At 42.7% G+C, this 26969-nt stretch overlaps 2 protein-coding genes across 6 annotated transcripts in view; both read left to right on the top strand.

Annotated features, from left to right (window-relative positions):
• Window positions 1-26969, top strand: part of LOC117455297 (CMP-N-acetylneuraminate-beta-galactosamide-alpha-2,3-sialyltransferase 2-like) — a 71211-nt gene that overhangs the window by 24334 nt on the left and 19908 nt on the right. For 2 of the 4 annotated variants that reach the window (XM_034094743.2, XM_034094739.2), the window contains exons 1-2: window positions 13367-13455; window positions 18359-18647. In XM_034094743.2, coding sequence (XP_033950634.1) covers window positions 18628-18647 — 20 coding nt within the window. In that variant the 5' untranslated portion in view covers window positions 13367-13455; window positions 18359-18627. Of the gene's footprint in view, window positions 1-13366; window positions 13456-18358; window positions 18648-26969 lie in introns of those variants that run through there. The other 2 variants (XM_034094741.2, XM_034094740.2) reach the window with 1 other exon arrangement.
• On the top strand, window positions 6199-7938 carry LOC117455296 (uncharacterized protein DKFZp434B061-like). Of its 2 annotated transcripts, none has more exons than XM_071204751.1 (4): window positions 6199-6270; window positions 6348-6406; window positions 6484-7805; window positions 7889-7938. In XM_071204751.1, the coding sequence occupies exons 1-3, from the start codon at window positions 6248-6250 to the stop codon at window positions 7800-7802; spliced, it is 1401 nt and encodes a 466-aa protein (XP_071060852.1). In that variant the 5' UTR covers window positions 6199-6247; the 3' UTR covers window positions 7803-7805; window positions 7889-7938. The 2 variants fall into 2 exon arrangements, with proteins under 2 accessions (XP_071060852.1, XP_033950629.1); XM_034094738.2 differs by having other exon boundaries at window positions 7883-7938.

The following is a 26969-nucleotide window of genomic DNA, read 5'->3' as shown; positions in this document are numbered from 1 at the left end:
TGTAGCGTGGTTCTACAAGCAAGTCAATGCATTCATTGGGTGGTATCAGAGAGTTACACGGGTCTGGAAATGCAATGAAAACAATTGACCACAGCAAATAATTTATATTAAACATGTAATTTTTACTTTTGAATACTTCAGTACAAAGGATGTCTTGAATAATGTAAGTGATATATGTGTACACATATAAATCATTAGTCAAAACAGGGCTACATTTGATTTAATTAAAAGGTATAATATGTGGTAAACTGAAGAGCCCTTTGGGAGCCGAAAGAGCCGGCTCTTCGGTGAGCCGAGCCAAATGATCCGGCTCACCAAGGAGAGCCGGAATACACATCACAAGAACGAATGACTTCTTCTGCGAGGATTTATAAAAGCAGCTGGAATCCCTTAATATGCTATTGGATAAAAAAAGTTAGGAAACGCCCCTATACGATCCGCCCCTATACGATCCGCCTCCTGCAGCCAGACCCATCTCGTTGTGTAGGCCTATATGATATGTCAATAAACCTTAGAAAATCTTGAAATCTTGAAAGGGATGTGCAAAATAGTCATTATATACAGTCTTTAATGAACTATTAGTAGAGAATAACGAGTAATGAATATACTTTATAGGGATCCTATTAATATCTAATAATAAAAATAATAAAATTCAATAACATGCTTTACCCACTAGGTGTCTCTTTATATCAGCTGTGCACCTTTATGGTGTAAATACAGCCTATCTACCAATTGGATCAAATATAAAAGTCAGCCGAATTAGTGTTGATACTGCAAGGAGACGTATTGTGTGAAAAGAAATGTAAGATGTTGTTTAATGGCTGATATATTTATGATCCACGTCACGTTTTCAGTTCCTCATGTTTGTCTAGAAGTCTTCTCAGCAGGGCTCTATAAATACAGAACTACGGCAGATATGTAATATTTAATGCAGCCGAACCATGTATTACAATGCCGTTATGTGATGACTTTCAAAGAGAAAAGCAAGCACACTCTGAATAAAGTATTTTCGGTCTGTTTCCGGTATTTGTTAATGACTAAAGATCATGTATATCCACTGCACACATAATCTGAAATAACAACTCATATATCTCGCATCAAATGACATCAAAACGCATTTTATTGGCCAAACTAACTTTAAAATAGGCATTTTCCACCGAGAATAAAACGAAGTTCGGCCATGTTTTCTTTTTCTGCAGGGAGAAATTTGAAGATCACGTGACGTCAAACAGAGCACATGGTGTAGTCCAAACGATAGCTGGAGATTCTGGGTAGTGTAGTGTCTTCTGCCATCCTTTACTCCGAAAAAATATTTGTTTCTCCGAATCGAAGGGGAAAAATACAAAAGCATTGCACACAATTTAAACCAATCAATGTTGTGTAATTAACAAGGATAATCTGGTGTTTTGTAGTCGATGAGTAGTGCAGATATCACTGTAAAATCAATCGACAGTAAGAGGAATACTTACTTCCGGGTCTACAATTCTCCGTTATCCAATGAGAATGGACGCTCACATTGCCTTTAACGGCCCCTATAGACGGCGGCGTGCGTTGCCGCTTCAACGCTTCTGCCCATTCACTTTGAATGAGGTGACGTCACGATTCGCCGAACTGCATTGTGGGAGCAAAGCGTAGCTTCTCTCGAGGTGCTGGCTGCAAAAGTATAGCAATGTTCTACTTTTGCCGCCTCGACGGAGGCGTCAGCCAATCAAATCCCTCTTATGTAAATCTGACAGTACAAGCAGCGGTTTGGAGCCAATCAAACCGGGTGTATGTTGGGAGAGCCAGACCGCAGTTATTTCCCATATATCAACAAAAGGAGGAGAAAATGATCGTGGCGGTAGGGAACATACAGGGATACAAACCGGAGGAGCCAGGCATGGGGGGAGGTGGCAAAGACAGTGGGGGAAACTGGTAGGTTTTCGCTTGTTTGGGGAGTTTATATACAGTGTATTTCGTTTGAATGGACAGCTAGCAAGCACAGACAGTATATTTAGCCAGCATGGATGTAGCATGAATGCTTTGCTTTGTATGTCCGGGGCGGGACATTCATGTGGTTGGTTGTTGGTCGGGCTGCTCGCGTTGACTCCCCAAGCTCAAGACACACCCACCGCCAAACGGCAACGCACGCCGCCGTGTGTAGGGGCCGTAAGGGCAGTCGACACAAACGAATGCCGTGCTTCCATGAGCGTCCATGGAAGCATATGGACATCCCGGAAAGCTGAAAATGGATGCTAAGGCCCCCCCCCCTTGTGTTGAAAATGGACACGAAGGCCCCCCCCCCCCTTGCGTGGGAAAAAGTCGACACAGGGGACTTGACATAACGTCAACATAGGCCGACCTGGGAGTGAGGATGTGTTGGTTTGATTCCACGATCAAACAACGATCAAATGGAATGTGCCTAATCACAAAGTATCCAGTGGCCTACACATGCCACTAGCCTACCGAAACTACTTCCATGAGCCTACATCGTGTGGTTTCCATAGCGACGTTTAGCGACACACAGCCGTTACACTGTTATACATTGTCTCTCGTTGGAAATCCATGATGACCCGCATTAGTGAAGAGTCTGGCACTGCTACGCATTACACAAACCATTGCGTCAGAAGCACCTGCATACAGCGGCTGGCGGAGGCAGGGTTGGAGGCCAGAGCAATCATGTCCGTTAGCGGACATAAAAACGAGTCATCGCTTCGCAGCTACTGGGCTCCATCTCTAGACAACAGAAAGATGTGGAGCAACGCGCTTTTTGCCGGTCCGGGACACGCCATGAAACGGCCACTGGAGGAAAGCTCTTCCTATAACGTAGTCCTACCCGTGAACACCACGGCACCACCTGCAAAAAAGTCTGGCATGGAGTTCATGGAGAGCTGTTTCAAGAATTGCACTTTTAAAGGCAGCATGAACATCCACCTTCATTCTGAACCCAAAATGTTTCAGCACCATGGACAGCCTGATTTGATTTGTTCCGCTAATCTCACACAGTGATTACTCAGATATTGAAATAGCCTAATTCAAGAATTGTTTTCAAAAAATTGTTTTCAATAAATTGGTTAATAATATATTATTTACTATAATTAGGCTATATCAACAACTGTAAGCGAGGAAGCAGGAGTGTTCGATTGATCGGCTATCGTTACCATGGGAACTACTTTCTAGGAACTACTTTCTGACGGAGATTAACTCCAGCAGAAAGCGTAGGTTTGGGAGCAATTTAGCCCACATTATGAAATTATTTTTACGATATTGTTGATTACAATGATAGTTTGTCGGACGGCTTCCCTGACCGGTGGTCAGGGAAGCCGTCCGACTGAAGAAGGAGGCCTTCAGGGATTTGTTATCCCGGGGGACTCCCGAGGCAGTTGCAAGGTACCGACAGGCCCGAAGGGCAGCAGCCTCATCCGTGGCCGAGGCAAAGCAGCGGGTGTGGGAGAAGTTTGGGGAAGACATGGAGAAGGACTTTCGGGCGGCACCAAAGTTGTTCTGGAAAACTGTCCGACACCTCAGGAGGGGGAAGCAGGGAACCATCCAAGCTGTGTACAGTAAGGATGGGACGTTGTTGACCTCAACTGATGGAGTGTTAGGGCGTTGGAAGGAACACTTTGAGGAACTCCTGAACCCGACAACTCCGCCCTCTATGTTAGAGGCAGAGCTGGAGTATGACGGGGGATCAACACCAATCTCCCGGGGGGAGGTCACTGAGGTCGTCAAACAACTCCACAGTGGCAAAGCCCCGGGGGTGGATGAGATCCGCCCGGAAATGCTGAAGGCTCTGGGTGTTGAGGGACTGTCATGGTTGACACGTCTCATCAACATTGCGTGGAAGTCGGAAACAGTGCCGAAGGAGTGGCAGACCGGGGTGGTGGTCCCCCTTTTCAAAAAGGGGGATCAGAGGGTGTGTGCCAATTACAGAGGCATCACACTACTCAGCCTCCCCGGGAAAGTTTACTCCAAGGTACTCGAAAGGAGGGTCAGGCCGATTGTCGAACCTCAGATTGAGGAGGAACAATGCGGATTCCGTCCTGGTCGTGGAACGACGGATCAGCTTTTTACTCTCGCAAGGATCCTGGAGGGGGCTTGGGAGTACGCTTATCCGGTCTACATGTGTTTTGTAGACTTGGAGAAGGTGTATGACCGAGTTCCCAGGGAGTTACTGTGGGAGGTGCTGCGGGAGTATGGAGTGAGGGGGTCTCTACTCAGGGCCATCCAATCTCTGTACTCCCAAAGCGAGAGCTGTGTCCGGGTCCTCGGCAGTAAGTCGGACCCATTACCGGTGAGGGTTGGACTCCGCCAGGGCTGCGCTTTAAGGATTGCACCACTGCTTTTTGCAGATGATGTGGTGCTGATGGCTTCATCGGTCTGCGAACTTCAGCACTCACTGGATCGGTTCGCAACCGAGTGTGAAGCGGCTGGGATGAGGATCAGCACCTCCAAATCTGAGGCCATGGTTCTCAGCAGGAAACCGATGGACTTTCCACTCCAAGTAGGGAATGAGTCCTTACCCCAAGTGAAGGAGTTCAAGTATCTCGGGGTCTTGTTCTCGAGTGAGGGAACAATGGAGCGTGAGATGGGCCGGAGAATCGGAGCAGCGGGAGCGGTACTGCAGTCGCTTTACCGCACCATTGTGATGAAAAGGGAGCTGAGCCAGAAGGCAAAGCTCTCTGTCTACCGGGCCAATTTCGTTCCTACCCTCACCTACGGTCATGAAGGATGGGTCATGACCGAAAGAACGAGATCGCGGATACAAGCGGCCGAGATGGGTTTCCTCCGCCGGGTGGCTGGTGTCTCCCTTAGGGATAAGGTGAGAAGTTCGGTCATCAGGGAGGGACTCGGAGTTGAGCCGCTCCTCCTTCGCGTCGAAAGAAGCCAGTTGAGGTGGTTCGGGCACCTAGTTAGGATGCCACCTGGGCGCCTCCCAAGGGAGGTGTTCCAGGCACGTCCAGCTGGGAAGAGACCAAGGGGTAGACCTAGGACCAGGTGGAGGGATTATATCTCTTCGCTGGCCTGGGAGCGCCTTGGGACCCCCGGTCAGAGCTGGTTGATTTCGCCAGGGAAAAGAAAGTTTGGGGCTCTCTGCTGGAACTGCTACCCCCGCGACCCGACCACGGATAAGCGGGAGAAGATGGATGGATGATAGTTTGCGTTATAGAATCGCAATCATACACTTGAGGCCGTTCTTGAATGTCATTATTTGTACGACAGTACTGCGGCAGGACCGAGGCGCTTGCGCCGAGGTCCGTACGCCTGTACTGGAGTCAAGAACGGCCTCTCGTGTGATTGCTTAAATCAATCATATCACAAGAATGGTTTACTCAAACAGCCAATGTAGTATAAAACACTTTAACACAAGTACAGAAGTAGCGTGCCTAAAACTGTTTTTGCAAGTGTATTGAATTGTTTTATCTTAATGAAAACGCATGTGTTTGTGACGGAGTGAGCACATAACAGTATGATTATTCTGAAAGCAGGACAGACAAACATGCACACAGTCTTTAATACCATAGCCAACAAAAAGGACTTGTAACAAAAGAAAAACTCAAATGAACATTCAAACTTGAATCTTGTTTTTCTTTGTCCTAAAGATATTCACAAAACCAATAACAGTACCAAAATACAAGCAAAAAAAGACGTGTGGTGTAGTGGGTTGTGCATTGGTGTTCAGATCAGGGGGTCACATGTTCAAACCCCACTGCAGTCAGCATGTCGTTGTGTCCCTGAGACACTTCACCCCAAATTGCTCCTGTGGATTGTCCACAGTATTGAGTATGTAAGTCGCTTTGGATAAATGCATCTAACATAAGTGACATGTAATGTAATGTAACAACAGGGTGAAACAAAAACATATATTTGCTCTCCAATTACTTCAATAAATCCCAAATGTTTTCTGTTTTCACTTTCTTCATTTTACCCTGAGAAATGCAACAAAAACAAACAAGTTTCTTGAACAACTGAAAGTAACCCTTTGTGAGAAAGTCTGATTTACAAAATGGTCATTTAGGGGTTTGAGATATCGCTCTTTTACCTTACAGTTTTTTGCACAGGACTTAAGAACTCAGAGGTGACAGAAAATCAACAGCACTCAGTTGCCACCCTGACAGCACAGCAGCACCTGTAGACAATCAGCTCATGAGGCCCTGATTGGCTCCAAGCTGCAATAAAGCCTCCTTTCTGCTGCTCAGACAAGCAGAGCAAGTCACTTCGGGGCTACTGGTTCTTTGCTGCTGTGTTGGAACAGAGAGAGAGAATCATGACTTGTGGAGTTCATTTGGGGTAAGTTTCTGCAGATATGCAAAGTTAATTGTTGTTCGCTGTCTGCGTTCTCTGATGTTTACATATTTTCTGTGCAGGATTGTCCTTATTGTCTTGGTTCAAGCAGAGCATGTGCGCTGTTTGTGGGCTTCAAAAGGTGAGCTAAGCACAACATTTCATTTAAGTGCTGTGAATGACTATAGCTGTGGCTTTAATATTCTTTTTCTGTCGCAGCTCAGAGCAAGATCAACAACACATATGTTGGCTTCAGGCAAAATAATCGGGAAGCTGGTGACGACTATCTCCAGAATCGACTCAGACCGGCCCTAAGCAGAAACTTAGACATACCTTCAGCTGTGGGCAGTCGTTTTAGCTGGGGGCCTTCTACTGGTGGCTACACACAAACTGTTTCACAGCCAGCTAAAAGTGGCTTGGCTAAAGTCAGGTTAGTGCAGGGCAGCTCAGTGTCAAAACCTAACTTGAATCGTGTGCCTAAACGGCGTGTTTATGGCCTTTCTACTGCTATTGCCGGTAGCTATTCTCTGAGTAAGAGCAGCAACAAGGAAGAGGGGAAGTCTTCCAGCCTGTTTGGTGCCGGCGCTCCTGAGCCAAACCAAATCCCTGCACGGACCAAAACTTCCTCCAGTGTTCGCGCTAAGCTAGTGTCTAAAACGGATAAACCTTCCCGTCCCTCAGCTTCTAAAAACCTCAGCCAGACTGAGGTTGTGAACCCATACAAACTGTTTTCAGGGAATGCAGGAAATGCCCGAAGAAGCTACAAGGCTACTTCCATGGCCTCAAGTTCCAGTACCTCTGGTAAGAAGTTAGCCCCGACCAAGACCCACATCATCCCTGATAAATTTGGTGGGTATGCTATCAGACGGCTGAAGGCTCCTGGGCAGGAGAAAGTGAGTGTCAGGAAGCCCCAGCAGGCCTACCAGACTCCCATCAAGACCTACGTGACCCCTCAGCGGCAAGCAACAAACCAGGCCTACGAGGCTCCCAACAAGGCCTACAATGCTCCGCAGCAGCAGACTCCCAACAAGGCCTACGAGACTCCCAACAGGACTCCCAACAGGACTCCCAACAGGACTCCCAACAGGACTCCCAACAGGACTCCCAACAGGACTCCCAACAGGACTCCCAACAGGACTCCCAACAGGACTCCCAACAGGACTCCCAACAGGGCCCACAAGACTCCCAACAGGACACCCTACAAGGCCCACAAGACTCCCAACAGGACACCCTACAAGGCCTACGAGACTCCCAACAGGACTCCCAACAGGGCCTACGAGACTCCCAACAGGCCCTATGAGACTCCCAACAGGACTCCCAACAGGCCCTACGAGACGCCCAAGAAGGCCTACGTAGCCCCTCAGCGGCATTCAACGAACCAGCCCTACGAGGCTCCCAACAGGGCCTACGTGGCCCCTCAGAGGCAGGCTGAACCCCAGGCCTACATCTTTCCTCAGGTTGCTCCTCCCAAACCTCAAGTCCAGAGTGCTCACATAAATGCCAAATGGTTTCGTGTCGGTCCAAAGTGGGGACAATAGCAGGTGAGAACTGTGCTCGCTTTCTTGCTGTTCTATACATTAACTTAAACCTGGTGACTAATGTGTGTTTGTTCTTACAGGTGCAGCTGGTGTCCTCGGATGAATATTTCGTTTTTTAAATAAATACATTAATTTACCACCTGGTTGTGTCTTTCCTTCACCTTGTATTGTGGGATGGTGAATGCCTAAGCATGAGTGCTTGTGGATGTAAGCTTGGTGCCCTCTAGTGTCTAAAAGGTGTGCATTTGGGCTTAACAGGTTAATACTTTACAGCGCTGACAAAAGATTGTGAAAATCCCCTTAGCAAAAACAAATGTCTCAATAGTTCTAGTTTAAACTATTGCAAATTTACAAAAGTGTGAGATATCTGCTTGTGGCACAGTGGTTCTTAAAACAATGCAGTGTTTGCTTTTGAGTTGGACTTTTTATTTTGACCTTTACCAGTGGCACTCTTTATAATGTGACTCTTAGGTTTTAGCTCAAGTGGTAAAATATCTTATCACTTTAAGTGGCTCCCACTAAATGTACAAGTCAATTGATAGACATTGAGCACTAAACTTAAAACATGTGATTCCTTATCCCAATGTCTGCCCTTGGAACTTTGAAAGTTCCTCAACTTGAATGCAAAGTGTACATGCTAGTGTAGACTGTGGCCATATTGGATTACATGTTTATAATATATTGCCTTAGAACATGGTAGTCTGATGAAACTTTTAATGTAAAGATATAAAAACCTTGCTTCTTTCAACATTAAACTTTGTAAACCAGGCTCTCTCAGGGGCGTTTCCTGGACCTGGAAACATTTGGGGCTTGGCCCACAGTGGCGGGGCCAGAGATTTTCTTTTGGGTGTGCTGTGGGGTAGCTTGACGTTTCATGGAGGGTGCTCAAACATTTAGGTTTTCCCATTAAGGTACCGGGCGCTACAGTGGAATGTTCTACTGCAACACTCTCCACACACAGTACACCCGCGACTGTTACAATGAAGGCTCGATAATCGGCTCAGGCCATATAGGGGTAAAGTGCTATCTTTTAGTATTTCATAACTGTTTTTAATTTATTCTCTTTGTTTTATAACTATAATGTTCATATGAAGGTGTCCCTTGGAATAATCTTTTACATACTAATAGCATTCACTGAACACGGGAAATTACAATCCTGCCGTCCTCTCTATAGTGTCATGATGAGGTGCAGGTGAAGTACGGTTAATGTATTATATTTCCGGGGCTACAGAAAAAACATTCTGGGCTCTATCAATATCTCTGTCCCTGATATGTAAATTGCAAATCCAAAGTGCCTCATTTTCATATGTAAAATTCAACCTGGTCTCACCAGAATGCGTGACTCCACCACGACTCCTTTGACACCGCATTGCGTCGTGGAGTCACAAACTTTACTACATGTACGTGTCTGCACCTATATATACAGTCTATGGTCTGCACCAGGCAAACAACCCCAATGTAAAGTGAATGTGGCTGCTTTGTCATGGTGCACGCATTTCTACAACGTCCAGCAGTGAGCTTTTATTCTATACAACGTTTTTTAAATCTCCTTTATAGCTTGTAACTCACGGGAGGCTTCTTTTATTTTATTTGTATTCATAATAATTTTTATTTTTTGTCAGAATGTATTATGGTGCATTAGTTACACATTTTTGTTCACAAAAAACAGTGCATTGTGTGTAATACAACTGTGAATTTTATTAAATTAGTTAGTTTTTAAGGAAGGCCAGAGCTTCAGCTGTGTCCAATAGATTGTTCCCTAGTTAACGTTTTTCAAAAGAACATTATATTCCGATTTGATCATGTCCCCTTTATTGTATTACGGAGGGCAATGTGAGCGTCCATTCCCATTGGATAACGCAGGATTTTACACCCGGAAGTAAGTATTCTCTTTACTGTCGATTGATTTTACAGTGATATCTGCACGACTCATCGACTAAAAAACACCAGATTATCCTTGTTGATTACACAACATTGATTGGTTTAAATTGTGCACAATGCTTTTGTAATTTTCCCCCTTCGATTCGGAGAAACAAATATTTGTTCAGTTTAGGATGGCCGAAGACACTACACTACCCAGAATCCTCAGCTATCGTTTGGGACTACACCATGTGCTTTGCTTGACAAACCCTGTGATTTGTCCTCAAGCTCTGTGATTGGATGTTGGATGTTGGAGTGGCAGTGCGTGAAGTTTACGCGGAGCGTCAAACAGCATTTTGAAATGGAATGAAACCCATCGACGGCACACTATTCGAACAGATTATATATGTGTAAAATGTACAGCGAGGTTTTATTCCAAGAGAAACTGGAGCAGAGAGTTCCCTTCCAGCCAGAGGTGATTTATTGTACAGAGTTATTGCAGTGGGCAGGAATGTGTTCCTGTATCGGTCCTTGTCAGGGGCGGACTGGCCATCGGGACGAATCCCGGTGGGCCGGTACTGAAGTGGGCCGGTCGGACGATGTGGGCCGGCCGGTAACCGGCAGGGCTCGACATTAAATAGCCCGCTGGCCCGGAAGCACTATTTAGACACCCCGGGCCAGCATAACGTACTTTCCACTTGCCCGCTCGGGCCACTAAAAATATTGCTTTAAAAAAATGTTTCCTGTGGTATTGGTATCTTGACTAGCAATTTAGTTAAATTGTTTCGTTTATCAACGCTACAACATAGCGTTTCGTGAGTCGGTTGTCGTTGTTGTTGGGGTGAAAAATAAACAGCTGTTTGCTCCGGAGTGCAGCGTGAGCAGGCTCCCGTGAGCGGGAGCGCGCTCCTTCACTCCAGACTCTCGCGCCACCAAACCATTCGCCAAAATGTTTTTAATACCAGCGGTAACCGGCCAAGCGCCGTGCAAAAAACAATCTTCAAATAAAAGAAAGTCACCGGAGGAGTTAAAGGAGAGTGACAGGGAGTATGAGAAGAAGAGGGAGAGAAAGTTTCAGCTTGATCGATGGAGTTGGCTTCTATAGAGTGGTGCAGTGACGCGTCCTAAAACCCTTTTATAATCTATCGATTAGATTTATGATTCGAACATTATAAAAGTAGGGTAGACATGTGGAGATTATCCGGCTGAACAAAACGTGCATTTATCAAACAGGTTTGTTTTCCACAGACCTTATTTCCAGCTATTTTCCAAAACCCTGTGGAGAAATCCCGTTGCTTTCTGTGGAGGGAACCAGCAGCTTACTTCCTGGTTTCAGGACGCGTCACTGCACCTCTCTATATGATGCCAGTATAAACAAGGTCTTCTGTCGGCTCTGTACATCAATGCCGACCTATGCTGACAGTAAGTGAAGAGTAGACAATATAAAGGTATTGGCGAAATGTCCCAGCAGTTTAGGATAATGAAGGTTCTAATCAAATCAATTACATATAGCCATTACATGTCTAACTCCTAATGACAGGAAGGCAGAAAGTGCATTATACAAATAATAATACTCATAATAGCAGATATTTTTTAACAATGACCACAATATCATTATTTTAATAAACCAAATATGAACAATTGAGGAAAATGAGAACTGATGATTCAAATGTTGTAGTACAAGTAGTAATGTAGTTTGTGCATACATTACTATTGCAACAAATGTGTTCATTTTCTTCATTATTAGTCGATTTTTTTTTTTTGGACGAATGCTCCGGGCCAGTGGTTACAATGGGACCAGTGATAATACAAATCTGCGGTGGGCCGGCGCTACCGAAGTGGGCCGGTCGAGAGTCCCGGGCTGATTTGTAGTCCCAGTCCGCCCCTGGTCCTTGTGACAGTGGAGCTGCAGCAGTCTGTTGGAGAAGGAGCTCCGCTGACTGTCCAGCTGCAGGTGGAGAGGATGGGTGGGGTTATCCATGATGGACAACAGCCTGTTCAGTGTCCTCCTCTCCACCACAGCTTCAAAGGGGTCCAGCTTGATGCCGATGACAGACCCAGCTTTCCTGATCAGTTTATTGATCCTGCTGGTGTCCCCGGCTCTGATGCTGCCCCCCCCCCCCAGCAGACCGCAGCAAAGAAGAGTACACTGGCCACAACAGATAGAAGATCTCCAGCATCTTGCTGCTCACGTGGAAGGATCTCAGCTTCCTCAGAAAATAGAGTCTGTTCATCCCCTTCATGTACACAGCGTCAGTGTTGATCCTCCAGTTCAGCCCATTGTCTAAGTGCAGTCCCAGGTATGTGTAGTCCTCCACAACAGCCACATCCTCTCCTAGAATGCGGCTGTTGTGCCAGACGGCAGCAGACAGAACAGTTTTTCAGATTTCAATATTGTCTAAGGTTTATTGATCATATACACAACTACGGTGTAGTTATGCAATGAATGAAAAACTTGGGTCACAGGTTCTTCAACAGAGCATTACAAGACATCTATCGGTGTATACCTCCAGCATTAAACATATTCTGCACATTTCTTATTCTATCTACATACATCTTATAAGAGTATAATTAATATGTATAATATCAGTTAAATTAAGTGCTTCAACATAGTTAACATTGCAGGAAAGTTGATTGTCAAGTTCCAAAACAAACCATGCAATATATTAAACGTTAAGTACTTTGTCAGGCTTAATATTTATCTGTAGATAGATACCCCCAAAGCTTTTTTCTTATTTAAAAGAAGACCTTAACCTAAAGTATTATTTAATGTTTAAATAAAGCCTTATTAGTTTGTCTGTTTTGCACATCCTCCCATCAGGCACTAAACTGTTTTATTGTAGAGATCACTTACAGTATCTTCTTGATATTTTTTACTAATAAAGGACTGGCTTATCTAAAGCCAGTTGAGTAGCACTTGAAATACTTGGCTCTATGAAACCTGATGTACTATATGATTCTGTTTTCTTCAAGGTTGTGTCTTCCTGGTCGAATGTACTTATTGTGAGTCGCTTTGGATAAAAGCGTCAGCTAAATGCAATGTAATGTAATGTGGACAGTCCCCATCGATGAACTGTCACAAAAACAGTAAATGGAGCAGCTTTAGCCGACATGGCTAATTTCCAGCTGTTGTCCCCGGCCAGATGGTAATAGACACCCTTAAAATTACAATATATCAACAGCATTAGTTATAAGAAAATATATAAAATAAAATAAAAAGGAGGAAAGAGGATAAAAGAGAACAATAAACAACACACGTTACTATACATGTCACCACATATAGCACATCACAATCACATCACAGAAACGAGGTGTTATGTTATGTATTGTAATTATTCTGTAATGTGCTCTTAATGTCTTTGTAAAGCACTTTGACTTGCCTTGTGTTGAAAGGTGCTATATAAATAAACGTGTGTGAAACTGTGATTGTTAACTGCTGTACAATTAAAGATAAACTATTTGTAATGCCTCTCTGCTCACTAAATCCCCATTGCTATAAGATTATTTGATTTGTAAAGAATAGTAAACACTTTAAAATCATAAGTTTAATTTAATCTCACTTGTACAAATAATAATTCAAAAGAGTATTTGCAGAAGTAGGAATAGTCTACACAACTAACCGACCTTTACTGTCACAACACTGGGTGCTCAGATCTACCCACTTCACTAATGGGATGCAGCCAAAACACACCCATAGTTTTGGGTGCGTTTCTTGTTTTCACAGTTCATTTCCTTCTTTAGCAGCCTGGGGAGAGAAACTGCGCTCCTGTATTACAATGGAATATCTGTTAAGGTAAGAGTGACAAATATGTGGACGTATGTTAACTGTTGGTGTGTTTGTCTTTAACATATTTGTTCTTGTCATTAATCTTTGTCCTTTATGATGTTGTTAATGGAGCTGCTATGATAAAAGATAACCTTTAGACTTGATCTTACAATAAAGCATCATGGTATAGTAGGCCTATAGTTGTTTTGAGAATGGTTAACTTTTTTAACTGTAACTTTTATCCATGTACTTTTTCTTGTAATGTTTAATTGAACTATTTATATTTTAGACTGCACTGTAACTTTTATCCATGTATTTTTTTTTTTTGTAAAGCACTTTGAATTGCCTTGCGTTGAAAAGTGCTCTATAAATAAACTTGCCTTGCCTTGCCTTAACTTGACTTAAGACATCTACCAGCCTTTACCTTCAAAATGTTTAGTTTTGCATTTCATTGTATTCATTCGCTTTTAAAGTAAGGCCAAAGTACATTCTTTCAACACCCCCTACACCAATGTGTACTTAGGCTGCGGCCACACGAGGACGAATTTGGTCGTTTGCGTTACTGTTTAGTGTCATATAGACCGTTCGGCCACACGAGGACGACCGAATATGGCACTAAACGACTGAGGAAACGATAACGGGTCCCAAGGTGGAGAGAACGGCATACGCAACTCTCTGGGGGGTCAAACGGCTCCGTGTGTCCACACTATCCGAACATTTTCAGATCACTGATAGTGATTGCGCAATAGCCCCACCTCTTCTGCTCACCTCCGCTTACCCCGCGCCATTGCTGAAGTGTTTCGCCACCAACAACAACAACAATGGCGGATCGCAGAGTTGCTATCGTGCTCCGGACGCTATTGACCATGCTACAGTTGTTTGTGCAACATCTACAGCAATAATGATGAGGCAATAGCCCCGCCTCTCCCCACCTCTGCTGCTCACCCAAAGTAAACTGCACCCTGAATTCAGATTATTTATCTTTCTCTCGATATGGACCTAAACGCGAGTGAAGTCTAATCTGACAGGACGGAGACACGCAGCTCTGCCCACCTGCAGCTCCTCCCTCTGCAGCAAAACACACACTTCAAGTCAGATCATCACCCTTAGCTATTTTAATTACCTCTCAAACTCCCTAAACTAGTTATAAATATGTTTATTTTTTACTGTCGGCCGGGTCACTCATTACTGGACCAGCTGCTGCATGAGACAGACACTGACGCTGTCCGAAGAGAGGGAGGAAAAAGAGAGGCTCTGTGTATTTTATTATTATATTATATAGAGTCGTTATTCATTTTTTTTAAAGCTCAATAAATAACAAAGAAGACCTTTGACCGGCACTTTTATAATTTTGTCCGGAAGATTTAAACTTTAATACACGTTGACTGGCGAAAAACTCTGCCCGGTTCCCTCGGCCCCCACCGCGGAGAATAAACAGAAGGGCAACCGTGACAACCATGCTTCTTCGCTGCTTTTGTGGAGGAAGTTACAGCGCCACTACAGGCTCCTGCATATGTACTGCAGCTTCTCCAGCGGTTGGAGCTAAACGGAGCGGTCTCGTGTGGACAGACACTATCCGGATAAATATTGCGTGTGGACGGAAGCTTGTTTGCGATTGCGTTTAGGTTAATCCTATGCGTTTAGCCGTTTTCGTCCTCGTGTGGCCGCAGCCTTACTTAGATATGTCACCAGACGGGTCTGTGTCCAAATATATGAATTATTTTCAGAACCCAAACCTGCTTGGTACACAGTGTGATCAAGTCACAGGAGATATATCTTTTAACAGCACAGTAATGATTTATTTGATTGATGTATATACTGCATTGTCTTGTTTATGTTTCTTATGCTGGTGTTATATATTGTGTATCTTGTTTTTATGTGTTTGTATGGCGACCTTGAGAGCCTTGAAAGGCGCTTATATAAAATAAATGAATTATTATTATTATTATAGTAACAATAGGTTGCTGCTGAGGGTACCGAGATGGCACAGTGCCAGCCAGCTGTTTGTTAACTTGGGGGTACCTACTTGTCAAGCACTTTTAAGAAAGTTAATGGACAGATTCATGTGTCGCCTGGAAGACTCGGACAATCATGTTATCTCGATTTTAATTAACCCTCTGAAGAGTTCTACCCGGTTCTCTTCCATGATTTGAGACATTGGCGCAACAGCCTCTACAGGCGGTGAGCATGTGTTTGCTCGCTGTGATTGGACTGATTTTATGTTTTTATCTGTTTGTTTTTATCTGTTTTGTGTTTAGCTTTTTATCTTATTTATTGATGAGTGTTTTGTCTTTTTGTGATATGGACCTTGAGTCTGAAATAAAGATTGGAAATAGAGAAAACAGAACTTATATCAAACAGAAGTACCTTCTATTAAATATTACACAAACAATACTTAAAGTATTGTATTTGTGTAGGACTCTGAGTGTTTAGATAGTTAACTTTAGTCTAAGTTATCTCAGTGGGTCTCAAACGGTTTGGTCACCCATTTAGGCAAATGTCAACAATTATTTCCGAGGCACACCTTCATATGATCATTATAGCCTAGTTAAATAAACAAGAGAATACATGAAAAACAGTTATGAAATACTATATGACAGTAAAACAAGAATACAGTTTAAAAGGAGTGATTTGTAAATATCCATAAAGAAAAAGAAAATCTGTTTACAGTTCCGTTTCATATGGGTGTTAAGAGATGTATCCATAGATCTCTTAATGTTGCTCTCAAAGTGCACCAGATTGATGCATTTAACTTCAATATTAAAAAAAAAACATCTTCCCGGCCGAGCCCAGACTCCCCTAGAAGAGGTGAGGACCCCCCTAGAGGATATTAGGTCCACCCCCCACTTGTAAAACTGCACTTTACCCCTGCTTACACCTATAGCCGCGTTCACACCGCAGGACTTTCCCTGGTACTTTAGTTCCGTTAGTACCAATAATGTCGCGTTCACACCGCCGGGACTACTCAGTGCCGGGAACTCTTTTGGAACTCTTTTGGTACTTTTTAGTCCCTGCTAGAGAGGTGGTACGAACCTGGTGACAAAAGAGTGCCAATTTCTATTCTATTTCTATTGGCTGGGCGAATTGCAAACCACGCCCCGTTAGACTCTGAATTTGTTTTGTTAGGCAGCCATTTTTTTCCTCGCTACAAAACCACATCCACACCTGAGCGAGTAGTTTTTTTGTACTTTAAAGCAGTTATGACCACACGTACTACAACACCGGAGCGGTGGAATGATGAGGAAGTGTCGGCGCTTCTGGCAATTTACTCCAAGGACGGGATGCAGCAGCTTCTACAGAAAGCAGTTCCCAACTCCAAATGTTTTGAGCGATGTTCGCTACTTGAGCTGGGAATCGTGCACAGTGCACACGGATGCCGGGTAAAAATAAAGAAACTCAGGCAGGACTATAAAAAAATTAAAGACCACAATAATAAGAGTGGTAACGATTTTCTATTGTTATTATATATATATATTGCCACTGTTTTTTAATACTGACACCTAACTTGCACTAAGGCGTGTCTGCTGCTATATATATTGCCACTGTTACATTGTTTTGAAACTACTTACACTTTATTTTACATTTCACACTGTTATTTAACTTCAATTTACATGCATACGACACAAATTTGCAGAATAGAAGAATGTGAGAGCAGACAGGTGTCGGTGGTTGACTTTATTAGAAACACAAGTCTTACACACATAAACACAAGTAATTTATCATGTCATTTGTTTTAGATGAATAAGGGAAAAACACCAAACAAGGGTTGATGTCCTTTTCCAAAATCAGCCTGAGGGGGTAATATATAATAAATACATAAAGATAAAGTCCATTGTTATAATGGGGTATTTTATTTGTAAATTACCCTTATGAACTCCATCATGTCTGAGGTCGGAAAGTAAACAAACGCCTCATACAGCGGATGGGCTTCATACCCCCTCCCCCGTGTAGTTCTTCTTCTCTCGTTTTTTTGTTGTACTCGCCGTGAAGTGGTTTTGCGGCCTGCCAGTAAACCCAGAGAAGAAGAAGACGAAGTGACGTCAGCGTAATCGTGCCTCAGGGAAAGTACTGCGGTGTGAATGCGATTGGCACTAGCCCCCTGGCGGATTTAGTGCCGTGGTACTTTAGGGGTACTTTAGTGCCGGCACTAAAGTACCGCAAGTCCTGCGGTGTGAAAGCGGCTTATATGCTGTGAGCTGATTATCGAGCCTTCGTTCAGTCGCGGGTGTACCGTGTATGTGCGTGTGGGGAGTGTTGCAGTAGAACATTGAACTGTAGCGCCCGGTACATTAATGGGAAACCCTAAATGTTTGAGCACCTTCTATGAAACGTCAAGCTACCCCACAGCAGCCCCAAAAGAAAATCTCTGGCGCCGCCACTACCTGGCTGTAAATTGTAAAACATGAACAACAGGCTTTAGCTGTCCAGGTTGCTAGGCAACAGTGCTACGGACCCCGGTCGTCAGTGTCAGGTGACGCAAACAGGAAGTCCTCCGTAAACCAGAGCGTCTCATTTCGAAGACCGCTCGGTTTGCTGTTCTTTCACTTTATTTTTATATGTATATACATTTATTTTGGACGAAAACTTAGCGTGAGGAAAGGCATGCGTGGCCTGAGTACGTGATATATGGGTTAATTGCGTGACTCTCACGCTCAATGCGTGAGGGTTGGCAGCCCTGTAGGCTATAATACTTTACCTCCAGTACTGAAACACATGCAGAACAATGTGGTATCCAGCAGCCCTGAAAGTGACAGATATACGGATGAGATTATAAAAGAAAAATAAGGTGTTGACTGAATCTATTTCAAAAGCAACACCAGCCTTCAGGGGGTTCCTCTGTAACGATTGGAGTGAACTATGTCTTTGTTTTGCTGTCAGGACTGTTCATTCATCTAGGTTCACCGTTGTATTTCTCATATTGTATCCACAGATTGGATGTGATCCTCACTTAAGAACCTCCAGTTGCCAAGATGAATAGAACAATCTTGTTTTGGATTTTCCTATTGTGGATCACTGCCATTGGAGTGTTTCATTCGTCTTCATGGATTTCATCTGTGTACCATGAGTCCTTTTCCCCTCGAGAGAACCAAAGTCTTTGTGCATGTCGCAAATGTATGATGGAGTATGAGCCATGGTTTACTACATTGATGAAAGCCTCTCCAGATCCCATTCTGACACCAGAAAACAACATCTCAGCGGATGACTTTAAATGGTATCAGGTAAATATCCACTTTTACAATCTTTAAAGACACGTATAAGTAATATGACTTCTGTGTTTTCCAAATTAATATTACTAAAATATTCACTGACTGCGTATTTCCAAATCAGCATCTTGCATCTGATCAAAAGTACATTTTTCTTTTAGTTCTGAGAAAAGTCAGAATTCTGAGTAAACATCTTTGAATTGAGATTATATTCAGAATTCAGAGATTATTCTCAGAACTCAAATGCACTTTTTGATGTCTGTTATACATAAATATGTGTCCCCAGTATGTCAGGGAACTCACAAAGTGTCAGAATATAAAACCCTCTATCTTTTCCTCCGTACCCACATCTCTAAAAACGGGGGTACAACGGAGTCGATCCAGATTTGCTGCGTCATGACGACATTACTAAAATGTGGGCTGGTTTTACTCCCGCGGTCCTATCAGAAACAATGCAACGTGTCTTGGACGTAATATGGTGTTTGTTTACACTAGGCTTGTTTGAGACACATTGCGGCTCGCCTCGAAAGTAGACGAGAGTAGCCGATCGCAGCCGGGGGAGGTGTCAAAAAGCTCGTCTTAAGTCGGACAGCTCGGACTTGGAGTCGGCTTGACTGGCTGGGTTTGCAATGGCGGAAATTGCGTTGGCGTTTTTCGTTGCAGATGAAGTGGATGCAATATAAATGCTCCTCCCTCTTAATGTTTGCAAAACTGATAGGTGGACAGGCTACAAATGTTCAGTCCCTTCAGATCCGCACACATGAAGCTTCATGAGCATGAATTGAACAGACCTGCTGCTGTGTTAATTCTTTAGCTGCCACTTTAAGCTTTATGATGTGTACAACATGGATGCAATTTGATTTAATCTTGCCATTTTTCAAAATGGTGCCATTTCTCAAAAGATGCGGTGGTGTACAATGCAATTGCAAGCTGGAGGCTCTCTCCCCGCTTCCGGTCCGCCGAGGTCAGGAAAAAGAGGCCGATCCTTTCTGTGTCTCACGGGTAGTCCACTGTAGTCTTCTTCTATTGGCCGGCGTCGACGGGGGGCGGGTCCAATGCAATTCCTGCCTTTTTCTGTTGCTAAATTACATCACGTTATTTCAGCATCAATAAATGAGTGTTAAAAACAGTGTGTTTAGTACTGTACAACATCACATGTCATTTCACCTTCAATTCACAGTTTTGAAAACGTAGCATTTCGCCACATGCTAATGCTAACCGGAAATGACGAAATTCACTACCGGAAGTCATGTGTGAATCTTCGGTTTTTAGAATAAAACAGATTTAAATTAAATACAGTGTATTTAATTCAAATTATGCCATATCAACATTGATTTTAATTTCTAACACCCTGCAGTGGAAACGCGCCATAAGTGGTCCTTAGCCTGAACAACATTGAAAACCCTGGCTTTAAAATGACAGAACATCCTGCTTCTGGTTTCCTTTATGCATTTGTTTGCCTCCTATATTGCCATGTAGTTGTATTCAGCCTGCAATGTGTTGTTTATGTTGTTATCCGAGTGTCTCTCAGAGTGACTGATGCTTACCTTGCATTGAAGGACGTGGCAAACAGTCAGTGTGTGTGAAGAGATCCTGCAGAGTGATGGACCATTACCTTGTGTGCAGAGATGATGTTGCTCCGGCTCACCCAGGCTAATCACACGGCAACATATCGTTTCCTTATTTCTGTTATACCTAAGACTCTTATTCTTTATTAGGATCCCCATTAGCACTAGCATGAGCATTGGCTATTCTTCCTGGGATCCTCACACACATAAAACTAAAACAAAACTAAAACTAAACAAAACAGCACATCATTTCATGCAATTTACACTGAAGTGAAAACTAAAATGCTCATTTAATTGTAGCCATCATACGGCCAAACAAAAAATACAAATAACTGTACATAATAATACATACATACCCACAGGCACAGTTACATGTTACTTTATAATACAAAGATCATTTTTTAGCAACCTTTTGAAATGTATTTGAGAATTTTCCTGAATGATATGGACGGGTAAAGAGGTCCAGCTGACCATCCAATCCACTTTATTTATATAGCACAGTTTAAAAACAGAGGGTTTGCCAAAGTGCTTTACAATGAACATAACATTATCCATCCATCCATCCATCTTCTCCCGCTTATCCGTGGTCGGGTCGCGGGGGTAGCAGTTCCAGCAGAGAGCCCCAAACTTTCTTTTCCCTGGCGACATCAACCAGCTCTGGGGGGTCCCAAGGCGCTCCCAGGCCAGCGAAGAGATATAATCCCTCCACCTGGTCCTAGGTCTACCCCTTGGTCTCCTCCCAGCTGGACGTGCCTGGAACACCTCCCTAGGGAGGCGCCCAGGTGGCATCCTAACTAGGTGCCCGAACCACCTCAACTGGCTTCTTTCGACGCGAAGGAGGAGCGGCTCAACTCCGAGTCCCTCCCTGATGACCGAACTTCTCACCTTATCTCTAAGGGAGACACCAGCCAGCCGGCGGAGGAAACCCATCTCGGCCGCTTGTATCCGCTTGTATAACATTATAATAAAATATAATATTACACGAATAGATACAAAGCACACATAAGAATAGATAAAAAAGCACACATAAGGCAAGGCAAGTCAAGGCAAGGCAAGTTTATTTATATAGCACTTTTCAACGCAAGGCAATTCAAAGTGCTTTACAAAAATAAATAAAATGAAAGACATTAAGCATTCAAAAAGAAAAGCTAATAAAATAAACATTAAGGAAAAATACATGGATAAAAGTTACAGTGCAGTCTAAAATATGAATAGTTCAATTAAAAGCAGCGACAAAAAGATATATAGATATAAAGATATAATATAATATTTATAAGAATAAATACAAGGCACATAAAGGCTATGGACAGACAGTAAAAGCATACAAATAGGTATGACATAGCTCAGACTGACTGGTAAGCGAGGGGAAAGAGGCGGGTTTTTAGGCGGGACTTAAAAGCTTCAAAAGTGGGCGACAATTTAACACGAGGGGGCAGGTCGTTCAGAGCCTGGGGGCTACCGATGAGGACGCTCGGTCTCCCCTGGTCTTTTTCTTTGTTTTTGGGACTACAAGCAGCAGCTGATCAGCCGACCTCAAAGCCCTTGAGGGGGTGTACACCTGTAAGAGGTCGGAGATGTACTCTGGGGCCAGCCCATTAAGAGATTTAAAAACAAACAATAACATCTTAAAATGGACTCTGGACAGGAAGCCAGTGGAGCGAAGCCAGAACTGGTGATGTGGTCAAACATGACCACATAGATTTGGGTAATACGAACCTTCCTTCTATTGCATGTCGTGTTTGATAGTTATGTTGAGTATACTATAAACCTTTGTGATAATACTGTATATATGTGGTAAGTGAGTCACTGTAATATTTCTGATAAAATGTAACAAAATATAAATTGACCTCTGTCTGACCCTCCAGCAGTTCAGTTACTCTGGTTCTGTAGGAGCAGTGCAGTGCACATCGTGCTGCCTTATGTTGTGCTACTTGTAGTTTGTTGCTTGCTACTCTACAGCACACGCGTCAAACTCAAGGCTCGGGGGCCAAATTAGGCCCGTGGGGGATTTAATTTCGGCCCGCAGGATAATTTCTAATTCCTATTAGATCTGGTCCGCCGGTATATTGCACCTTCACTCCATCCTGAGGGTCTCCTCCGCTCAGAGCCTGAGCCCAAACATTGATGACCTCGCACCCTGATGAGAGGCCAAGTGTCTGAGCTAGCATCACAGAGCAGCAACCTGAGTTCAATGGATGTTTCCTTCTGCACTTTCTCTCTCACGACAGCAGGGCATGTTTGGTTTTCTCTTTGAGGGAAATAGTTTTGTTGAAGCTGTTGTTGGCCTGTGGAAAAATGTGCTCATGAGAAATGACTCTGGAAAAGCCGCAGATAGAGCCATGAGAAATGAATGCAACTGATTATTTAATGTTGTTTTTATAGGCAATAATTGAAGCTTTGTTAGTTCCAGGTTTAATATGTGCAATAAGTTCATTTCAATAAGTTCTGCAATAAACATTGAACCAGTCCGGCTCTCGACAAGTACCGCTAACTGACAGACACTATCAGCAGGCAGAAACTATACTGAGTGTTTTGTCCACGGGAGCAAAGAGTAGATCGGCAGCACATAAAGGGAGAGGAAATGCATATGAAATTTGAACAAATGTAAACAAACAACTGGGTAACTGGTGTATCTGAGTCCTGTTAGCCTGCACATGTTGTACTCAAAAACAATCTGCTTTATTGTTGTCATAGGAACTCAGATAGAATGATAATGGATGCTATAATCAATGCATTTTTGAAAATAACAACATAGTGTAAAAACCATGTTGGCGCAATCAATACATGCACCACAGTTTAAATCTCTGCTCGTCCAGCTGACACCTCTCAGTGGATGTCCGCTCATCACCTCAAGCTCAACCTTGACAAAACTGAACTGCTTTTCCTTCCGGGAAAAGATTGTCCCACTCTTGACCTGACTATCAACATCGGCACCTCTGTTGTTTCCCCGACTCAGACTGCAAGGACTCTGGGTGTGACCCTAGATAACAACCTGTCCTTCACTGCAAACATCGCTGCTACAACCCGCTGCTGCAGATACACGCTCTACAACATCAGGAGGATGCGTCCCCAGCTGACCCAGAAAGCCACGCAGGTTCTGGTCCAGGCTCTCGTCACCTCACGCCTAGACTACTGCAGCTCCCTCCTGGCTGGTCGACCTGCATGTGCCATCCGACCTCTGCAGCTCATCCAGAATGCAGCGGCTCGTCTGGTCTTCAACCTTCCTACATGTTCCCACACCACTCCGCTCCTCCGCTCCCTCCACTGGCTTCCGGTAACTGCTAGAATCCACTTCAAGACACTGGTACTTGCGTACCATGCTGCGAATGGATCTGGCCCTTCCTACATCCAGGACATGGTTAAACCGTACACCCCAGCACGTGCAGTCCGCTCTGCATCAACCAAACGACTCGCTGCACCCTCGCTGCGAAGGGGACCCAAGTTCCCATCAGCAAAAACACGTGGGTTTGCTATCCTGGCTCCAAGATGGTGGAATGAGCTCCCCATTGACATCAGGACGGCAGATAGCTTACACACCTTCGGGCGCAGACTGAAAACTCATCTCTTTCGACTCCACCTCGAGCGATACAATTACTAACAAAGAACTGCTAACAGAGCACTTATATACTAATAAAGGACTGGCTTATCTATAGCCAGTTGAGTAGCACTTGAAATGCTTGGCTCTATGAAACCTGATGTACTTTATGATTCTGTTTTCTTCAAGGTTGTGTCTTCCTGGTCGAATGTACTTATTGTAAGTCGCTTTGGATAAAAGCATCAGCTAAATGCAATGTAAAATGTAATGTAAAAATCATTACATAACTCCAGTTGAAATGATTACATAACTACAGTATGTCGGGCATTTCTGCTCTGCTCTCATTTGATGACAACAAAGTAATTATCTGTAATCACAATTATTCTCTGAAAAAGACATTTGAGAGTTCTTTGTAACCCAGGGACATCTCGAGCCCTTCTCCTTCACTTAATGGATGAGATGTGGACATTTTAGTCGATGTCAGAAAAACCTGACATCAGAGTGTCAGCCTGACTCGAAGGTAAAGCCATAGAGCACCATGTATGTGGGATTACCTGTTATATTGATCTGCTTTGACCTCAGTAATGGCTGATCAATAACATTCAGATTCCAAATGTATTGTTTGTAGCACATTACATATTCTCCTTTACCCTCGTTAAAACATCATCCAGTGTCTTTTCCTGTTCAATCATTTATAAAGTTACCCGACACATGTCTCGTAGTTGTCCCAACGGAGGTCGATATGTTCCACATTTATTTAACTTCAAAGCACTTTCTAACTTCTTGTGATGTGACAAATCCCTGCTCCTATGCAGAGGTGTAAAGTAACTAACTATTCAAGTACTGTACTTAAGTACATTTTGAGATAGTTGTACTTTAATTGGGTATTTATTTTGTATGCTACTTAGTACTTCTACTCCACTACAGTTCAGAGGTACGTGGTGTACTTTTACTCCACTACATGTATGTAATACCTTTAGTTACTTTACAGATGAATGATGGTAAATATAATCAAGTGTTGAATCAGACTTTAGTTCCACCTGGAGTAAATCCACCAGCTACCCTGCAGTCTACAAAGTACTTCAGACTAGCTGCACCTTCACCAGCTTTGAGAACACTTTCATGATCAATCATTATAAAACATATCATATATATTATTCTGAAATGGACCAATCTGCACAACGACTACTTTTACTGTCTTTCACTATATTTAGATGAGAATACTTTTCTACTGTTACTTGAGGAACATTTTGAATGCAGGACTTTTACTGTAACAGAGTATTCCTACACTCTGGTACTTCTACATTTACTAAGTACAAGATCTGAGTACTTCTACTTTTACTAAGTACAATACCTGAGTACTTCTACTTTTACTAAGTACAAGATCTGAGTACTTCTACTTTTACTAAGTACAAGATCTGAGTACTTCTACTTTTACTAAGTACAATACCTGAGTACTTCTACTTTTACTAAGTACAAGATCTGAGTACTTCTACATTTACTAAGTACAAGATCTGAGTACTTCTACTTTTACTAAGTACAATACCTGAGTACTTCTACTTTTACTAAGTACAAGATCTGAGTACTTCTACTTTTACTAAGTACAAGATCTGAGTACTTCTACTTTTACTAAAGTACAAGACCTGAGTACTTCTACTTTTACTTAAGTACAAGACCTGAGTACTTCTACGTTTACTTAAGTACAATACCTGAGTACTTCTACATTTACTAAGTACAAGATCTGAGTACTTCTACTTTTACTAAGTACAAGATCTGAGTACTTCTACTTTACCTCAAGTACAACATCTGAGTACTTCTACTTTTACTCAAGTACCAGATCTGAGTACTTCTACTTTTACTCAAGTACAATATCTGAGTACTTCTACTTTTACTCAATTACCAGATCTGAGTACTTCTACTTTTACTAAGTACAAGATCTGAGTACTTCTACTTTTACTAAGTACAATACCTGAGTACTTCTACTTTTACTAAGTACAAGATCTGAGTACTTCTACATTTACTAAGTACAAGATCTGAGTACTTCTACTTTTACTAAGTACAATACCTGAGTACTTCTACTTTTACTAAGTACAAGATCTGAGTACTTCTACTTTTACTAAGTACAAGATCTGAGTACTTCTACTTTTACTAAAGTACAAGACCTGAGTACTTCTACTTTTACTTAAGTACAAGACCTGAGTACTTCTACGTTTACTTAAGTACAATACCTGAGTACTTCTACATTTACTAAGTACAAGATCTGAGTACTTCTACTTTTACTAAGTACAAGATCTGAGTACTTCTACTTTACCTCAAGTACAACATCTGAGTACTTCTACTTTTACTCAAGTACCAGATCTGAGTACTTCTACTTTTACTCAAGTACAATATCTGAGTACTTCTACTTTTACTCAAGTACCAGATCTGAGTACTTCTACTTTTACTCAATTACCAGATCTGTGTACTTCTACTTTTACTCAAGTACCAGCTCTGAGTATTTCTCCCACCTCTGCTCCTATGTACGTTCAATCTTGCGACTGACATCATTTCCAATGAAGCTCAAATACCCCTAAACACAAATCTGTAACATAAATAAATAACTACAACATTTACTCAAGTACTGTTCTGAAGTACATTTATCAGGTACTTGTACTGGAGTAATGAGTATTCTCATTGTATGCTAATAATTACTGGCTATTGTTTTCAGGTTCATATTATTAATACAAAAATGAAAGAAACTAAAACATAATGATTAGCAATATTACAATTAATGAACGATATTTCATCCTTAACCAACGGCAGAAGTAAAATGAGGAACACATTAATGCATCACTAATTATAATCCAGTATATATGTATTATTCCAACAATGGCTACTTTGGATAATGAGTATATTTTGATGCTTATACTTTTGTACATTTACTAAAGTATCATTTGGAATGCTTTTAATTGTATTCCTACAGTGTGGTATTTTACTTTTACTCAAGTATAACATCTGAGTACTTCTTGAAACACTGCATCCACTCAAACGGTTCTCGATTCCGATTCTTTGAGGGGCAGGGTAAAAAAATGATACATGCTTCTTCCACCAAAAAAATTACATTTATTCGAGAAACTTTTACACAGGTTAGTTTAAAGTAATATTCACATTAATCAGTCTGTTTATATTCACTGCTATGTAACTTTAACCTGAGAACCCCTGAAGCTACAACAGTCCAACTTTTAAAAACAGTTC

The sequence above is a fragment of the Pseudochaenichthys georgianus genome, chromosome 11 (assembly GCF_902827115.2).
Source record: "Pseudochaenichthys georgianus chromosome 11, fPseGeo1.2, whole genome shotgun sequence".
NCBI lineage: Eukaryota > Metazoa > Chordata > Actinopteri > Perciformes > Channichthyidae > Pseudochaenichthys > Pseudochaenichthys georgianus.
The sequence above is the reverse complement of the archived record's forward strand: the minus strand, read 5'-3'. Positions and strand labels throughout refer to the sequence as shown.

Excerpts from the sequence above, each read along its gene's own strand:
- LOC117455296 (XM_071204751.1), top strand. The coding sequence starts at position 6,248 with ATGACTTGTGGAGTTCATTTGGG. Across the intron at positions 6,271-6,347 it reads ACTTGTGGAGTTCATTTGGG|GATTGTCCTTATTGTCTTGG; the intron begins GTAAGTTTCTGC and ends TTTTCTGTGCAG. Across the intron at positions 6,407-6,483 it reads CTGTTTGTGGGCTTCAAAAG|CTCAGAGCAAGATCAACAAC; the intron begins GTGAGCTAAGCA and ends TTTCTGTCGCAG.